This window comes from Octopus bimaculoides, chromosome 11 (assembly GCF_001194135.2).
Source record: "Octopus bimaculoides isolate UCB-OBI-ISO-001 chromosome 11, ASM119413v2, whole genome shotgun sequence".
Taxonomy (NCBI): Eukaryota; Metazoa; Mollusca; class Cephalopoda; order Octopoda; family Octopodidae; genus Octopus; species Octopus bimaculoides.
Genome location: NC_068991.1, coordinates 75,359,137 through 75,366,436, shown reverse-complemented (window position 1 = coordinate 75,366,436; position 7,300 = coordinate 75,359,137). Strand labels below are relative to the sequence as shown.

At 35.6% G+C, this 7,300-nt stretch overlaps 1 protein-coding gene across 1 annotated transcript in view; it reads right to left on the bottom strand.

Annotated features, from left to right (window-relative positions):
- LOC106883236 (protein MON2 homolog) overlaps nucleotides 1-7,300 on the bottom strand; it is a 690,047-nt gene that overhangs the window by 8,830 nt on the left and 673,917 nt on the right. Inside the window, exons 30-31 of the mRNA XM_052972014.1 lie at nucleotides 6,404-6,530; nucleotides 2,880-3,081 (exon numbers count right to left, since the gene is read on the bottom strand). Coding sequence (XP_052827974.1) covers nucleotides 2,880-3,081; nucleotides 6,404-6,530 — 329 coding nt within the window. The remainder of the gene's footprint in view (nucleotides 1-2,879; nucleotides 3,082-6,403; nucleotides 6,531-7,300) is intronic.

Genomic DNA, 7,300 nt, shown 5'->3' with positions numbered 1-7,300 from the left:
TATATATATATATATATATATATATATATATGTAGACCAAAAGTGTACATACGCTGCTATATGTATATATAAAAAACAAAACAAAAAAAACAATGGAACAAAAACGTAACAAGTGACATCAAATCATCCAGACAGTTAGATGATATGAAGAAGAACAAGAAAAAACAAGAACGGCCCATTCAGAGCCTTCTATCATCAGTCGAGTTCCAGATCATTCCTGCAGTTTCAGCCTCGAGTGACAATAGAAGGCTCTGAATGACCCATCCTTGTTTTTTCCTGTCCTTCTTTGTATTGTCTAACTGTCCAGGTGTTTTGTTGTATCCTGTTATGTTCTTGTTCCATTTTTTGTTTTGTTTATCATCATCATCATCATCGTCGTTTAACAGAGGTTGTGAATCTAACCAACTAAGGGATAATATCTATCCAATACACTGCTGGTAGAATACCCAATTATTAATACACAAGTGTTAGAAACTATTCTACTTTCTATGTTCTACGTTATATATTTTAATAATTACTGGTATTTTTATATATGTAAAGCATAATCTGTTATACATGTATGTATATTATTATAATTGTTTTTTTTTTAAAAATAAATAGACATAATATAATGTCTAAAAGTTGATGAATACCACCTTTTGACCACCTCCATTTTCTTATTGCCGTATATGTATATATATATATATATATATATATATATATATATATATATATAGAGAGAGAGAGAGAGAGAGAGATAAATACATTGTGTTTGTGTGAAGGGCTGATAATATTTGAGTAAGAGAGCACCAGAAAGCATTAATTTACATGAAGCCATTCTTGACCATTTGGAAGATCTTTGACAAATTTCAGAAAATTTATGAAGAATTTTGAAATATAACTTTGTCATTTGGAATATAACTTGATTTGATATTTTGATGAAAGGTTGTAATTTAGATTTCTTTCAAACAGGAATTGGTATCATAGAATCAAGGGTTGTTTCAAATGAATTGAGTGTGTGTGTGTGTAATTGTTGCAAATCAAGTAATTTTAGGGGAAGGAGGTTTGTTAATTACAGTGGGCCCCAGTAGTTGGCTAATACTTTATTTATCAACCCTAGGCAAAGTCAACCCTGATGGGATTTGAACTTGGATTGTAAAGAGCTGGAAGAAATATTGTTAGATATTCTGTGTGATGGTGTAACAATTCTTCCAGTCCATGGCCATAATAATGATGATATCAATGATTATGATGAATATAATAATAATAATAACAACAACAACAACAGAAATAACTGGTTCAAGAATTGCTTGATATACATGAGTTTCATAAGGAGAAAGATTTATATTTGTATCTTGTGTACAGTCATTGGTATGGCTAGGAAGTTGAATGTATACATGCATAAGTGATCACCGTCAGTTGCTTTGCATTGTATATAAAGTGCTATGAAATTTGCCTTTGAAGTAAAACAGACAATAATAAGATTCTGTAATTTGATCTCAAGTTGGAACTAGTATTGGACATTCACACGTGAATTTGCAGCAATGTAAATTTGAGGAATGGGTCATACATACTTCAACAATATTTAATGGATGACAAAGAATATTTTATCTGAATCTGAATTTCTACACCAGTAAAACATTCATAAATTTAAGCTCTGCCAACATCAAAAACAGATTTCTTCAGCTCACATCTACCAAAGTTATCCCATCAAGTGTGATAAACTTCAAATACAATATTAGGAGACGAAAAGAGAAAAATGGAAGGAATAAGGAAAAATCTCTTGACAGTTTTGTTGTCAAGGGACATTCACAAAATCTAAGATAAGCTCAATGGAAAGTTTTGGAAGGTATTCTGAAATGAAAAGAAAACCATTTTTTGTCTTGTACATGCAAACAAAAATAAAATATCACAATGACAATAGAATATACCTTTTATTTATGATAAATGTGTTGTTTTCTAGTTATGGATTACAGATAGCTGACAAATTTTTCTTTGGTAGAGATAAGAAAAACAAAAGATAAAATTTAATTCTTTTTTTTCTGTTTCTTTTATCGATTTTTTTTTTATAGATCATGTTTATGGACAAGAAGACCATTCAAATCCTGCTAATCTTATTTTCTGATATTTTAGAATTGTCTGTTGAAGCTACTTCTTAAGTCATCAAATAAAGAACATCATTCTTCAGTTTATAATTGAACTGGCATTTACAATTAATATTTTAAGACAGCCAGAAAAAGAAAAAGGGAAAAAAAATGTACTGACAGAGTCATTTGTTTCATATCCGTTCTCCTATATTGGCATGGCTTGGATGGGAATTGATCTTGAGACAGAATTTCATGGCTGGATGCTTCACCCATTTCAAGTAAAGTATTTTCTTTTTCTGTTATATTCCACAGATTTTCAAAACCATAGAACAACTGGTCATAATGTCAATGAGCGATATTATCATTAACACTGCTTTACTCAAATGGGGACAATCTGTGTATCAGGATTTCCAGGTTTTCTATCTCAACTGGTCCTGTTTAATTCAACACTCTCCTGAAACAAATCATAGAAGACAAAACATCCCATGACACTTAATTGGTACTTGGGTATATTCTTCCACGAAATACCAGACAGACCAATGACACCAGGATGCACCTCAACCACCAAATACTGTCTCCTCCTCCTCCTTCTACTTGTCTTCCTACTACTACTGTTGCCACTGCTGCTGCTGCTGCTACTACTACTACTACTACTATTACTACTACTGCTACTAACATTACTTCTACCATCTTAAAAAAAAATACTAGGATTTCTCATTGGATAATGTAGTCCCTGGTACACTGGCTGAAATATGGCATGCTGTTCAAAAAAGGTTTGTTCGTTCAGGGTCTTCTACTCCTACTACTACTCACCTTGGTAAAGGACACTTTCCACTGAGACGTTCATCTTCAACATAGTTTTTCACGACTTCTTGACATCGTTGCAACAGGGACTGTACGGCCATCTTCGTTAGTGAGCCTTCGTTAGCAGTGCGAGTAATGAAAGAAAACTGCAGCAGAGTTTCAAAGCAAGCTTTCGCAAACTCCTCCCTGAGTTTGCGACTGGATTCAGTATCTGGAAAAATACAAAATGTGGAAAATAAAATTATTTAAATCATCATCATCATCATCATCATCGTTTAATGTCCATCTTCCATGCATGGGTAGGACGGTTCACAGGAGCTGGTCAGGTAGAAATACTACCCTAGGCTACTCTGTCTGTTTCACCAAGGATGCCCTTCCTGACACAAACCACTCTGCAGAGTGGACTCAGTGCTTTTTACGTAGCACTAACATAGGCGAGGTGAGTATTGGCATGATTTTCACAGCTGGATGCCCTTCCAAATGCCAACCACTTTACAGGGTGGACTCGATGCTTTTAACGTGGCACCAGCACTGGCTGGGTCACCAAGTAACTCACAGGACAAGGAATTATGAGAGGAGAGGAACTCATGTCAGAGGACAGTCAGGCAACTCTGGCAACGATTGCACTCGAATAGTGCCCTTTCTACTATAGGCACAAGTCCTGAAATTTGGGGGAGGGGAATAGTCAATTATATTGACCCCAGTGTGAAACTGGTACTTATTTCATCGACCTCGAAAGGATGAAAGGCAAAGCCAACCTCGGCGGAATTTGAACTCAGATCAGGAGTGACAGGCGAAATACCACTAAGAATTTCTCCCTGCTATCAACGTTTACAGTCAGTTTCCTTGCCCTAGGTGTCAGGAAGACACTCAGCAAGAAATGGAAACAAAACTGAAAGAAGAAAAACTCAATAATAATAATTGTCAAGGAAATAAATGAATTATTTCTTGAAAAATATAGCATCTGATTAATTTTTTCTGTAGCTTAATTATTTTATATAACATTTAATTATGTTATTAATATGATTATTGATTGTATATACAAATCTATAACTATTGACTTTTGGAGAGATCCATAATTTAAACATTTTAACAAAAGATGGAATCAATCAAGTGACGAAGGTTCCTTTCCTTATCATTCTGATACAGAAAAGTTCAGGTTGAAGTGATCAATATGCTGATTTTAATGATGGTGGTGATGGTGGAGGTAGTGGTGGGGTGATGGTAGTTTGTGATGATGATGATGATGATGATGGTGGTGGTGGTAATTTGTAATGATAGCGTTTGTGATGAAGTGATGATGATGATGATGGTGGTGGTGGTGGTGGTGGTGGTAGTGGTAATTTGTAATGATAGTGTTTGTGATGTAGTGATGATGATGGTGGTGGTGGTGTTAGTGTTGTAATAGTTTGAAATTTTGATGATGATGAGGCAGCAGGGGGGGGGGAAGGGAGAAAGGGGAAGGAAGAAGAAGAACTTGATAATGGTATCAGGCTTAGTAATAGACTTTATAGCTATGAGGATGATGATGATGATGTGGTTGCTAAAGACAATGATGATGATAAAATCTTATTTATCAGGTCCATGTAGATGAGTTTGACCGCCAGCTAGAAGTAGCAAATATGTTACGCAAATTCCTAACTTCTTTGCAACTAATGTTGGATAATGAATGTAAGTTACAAAGTTTAATAGAGAAAGGTGTTAAGAAGAACTACAAGCTACAAAACAATACAGAACACAATGAACATCTATTAAACAAGACTATCAACAACAACTACAACAACAACAACATTAACCATACCATATGTATTTCCCAATGGACACACAGACAGATGCTTAAACACCTACAACCAAGAGACCTAATATTATTAATGGAAGTAGTAAACTTCATTGCAAAGTTGGAACAGGTGATATGAAGAAAGTGAGAGGATAGAGAGAAAGAGAGATAAGGGGAGAGAGAGAGAGAGAGAGAGAGAGAGAGAGAGAGCTCTCTGGAATTTGCTTATTGTTTGAGGTGCAAATATTGTTAAATTGTCCAGAAATTTGCCTGGCATTCATGAGGTCTTAAACTTGTCTGACCTTTGTGAACAATTAGGAATTTGCTTATAACCTGAGCTGCAAATGTGGTCAAAAAGGGGTGGGCAGTTTGCTTGGCGTTTATCAGGCCTTGAGTTCAATCTCACGGTATGCCAACTTCAACAGGTACCCTCTACAATGGCCATAAGTCCACGCAAATGTGAGTAAAATTAAGCAGATGCAAAAATGTGCAAGATTTAAATTCTGACAATGAAGCAACAGGATTAAATTCTACAAGTCCTTTCATCAGGTTCTCTACTAATCCTACCTTCCATTAATCCAATAAAAATTTATGATAATCTTTTAATTTTTACATTATTACATTTGTGTTGACATGCACTACCTTTGTTTCAAATAATGTAGAATTTAGAGTAAAGATTATTTGCTAATATAACATGGTAGTCCTGGTCTAGGACGAATGTTGCTGTAATTTAGCCCCAGGCGACATGGTCTCCAGCTGGCTAAATCACATGATCTGTGTCTTCATATTTTCGAAAACAAGGGAGACGATTTCTCCTGGGGTTAAATTACAGCAACATTCGTCCTAAACCAGGACTGCCATGTTATGTTGGCAAACAATCTTTACTACAACAATAATATGGTTTCAAATTTTGGTACAGGGCCAGCAATTCTATCAGCCCCCCCTCCTCCACCGAAAGGATGAAAGGCAAAGTCAACCCTGGCAGCATTTGAACTAAGAATGTAAAGTCAGAAGAAATGTTGCTAAGCATTTTGTCTGGTGAAATAATAATTCTGCCAGTTCACACTTTCATTACTGTTACTACAAGGAGGAGAATGTGGAACCGCAATGGCCCAGTGGTTAGGGCAGCGGACTCGCAGTCATAGGATCGCGGTTTCAATTCCCAGACCGGGCGTTGTGAGTGTTTATTGAGCTTAAACACCTAAAGCTCCATGAGGCTCCGGCAGGGGATGGTGGCGAACCCTGCTGTACTCTTTCACCACAACTTTCTCTCACTCTTACTTCCTGTTTCTGTTGTACCTGTAGTTCAAAGGGTCAGCGTTGTCACACTGTGTCACGCTGAATATCCCCGAGAACTACGTTAAGGGTACACGTGTCTGTGGAGTGCTCAGCCACTTGCACGTTAATTTCACGAGCAGGCTGTTCCGTTGATTGGTTCAACTGGAACCCTCGACGTCGTAAGCGACGGAGTGCCAACAACAACTACAAGGAGGAGGAGGAGAAGGAAGAGGAGGAATTATTTGCATGTTATTTCCTAAGTTACAAAGTAATTCAATGCCAAAGCGTCAAGCTATCATCAGATGCCATAAAGTCCTGCAGTGTTTTCAGAGTTCCATATGCACTTTATTCAAAATAAAAATTTATTTAAAAAAAAAATACACAAAAAGGAAAACAAAATAAAAATATTCTCTACCTAAAGCATTTTGAGAAATAACGATTTCTTCCTTATTTTGGTGTATATTTAGAAATGCCTTACCGATAAAGGAATCAGAAGTAGCTGAGTGAATGGAACCTTTATTAAGAATATCCATGATTTTCATGACAAAATCTTTGGGCATTGTTCCAGCAAATGGAAGAACATCGTCTCTAATGACTTGAACAACCTAAAGCAAGAAAAAACAAACAAACAAAAGAAATGTAAAGACAAGCATTTAAAACAAAATAATGAACACACACACACAAAAAAAAACCTTCTGCTTTTTTTGCAACTGTAGTTTTATATTTATTTCTGCAAAATCCTTGATATGAAATCAAGTGTTGAAACAGATGTTGTTCATCCTTGATTGGGTTATTTTGCCAAAAAAAAAACCCCACATGCATTGGTCCTATTTTAAATCTTTTTATTACAGCTGTTATTATTATTATTCAAGTAGTTAGTTAATTAACAAATTAACTAATCGAGTGCTTGATTTAATGATTTGATCAACCGATTCATCGATCAATTGGTCTGTCAGACTTCTTTCATCACCATTTACAATTTCATTCATGTTTTCGTTTTTCCAAGATGTTTGAAAAACAATTAAATTGATTACATAATTAAAAACAATGTTTCTCATGCACAATGAAGTTATAATATTCAATGTTTCCCTACTACCCTAGTCTATCTTCTAAAAGCCTCCATATTTGCTCTGAAACATAGATAATAAAAAAATAAGATCAAATAATTTTTATTCTTTTACTTGTTTCAGTCATTTGACTGTGGCCATGCTGGAGCACCACCTTTAGTCGAGCGAATCAACCTCAGGACTTATTCTTTGTAAGCCTAGTATTTATTCTATTGGTCTCTTTTGCCAAACCACTAAGTTATGGGGACGTAAACACACCAGCATCGGTTGTCAAGCAATGTTGGGGAGACAAACACAGATGCATAAAC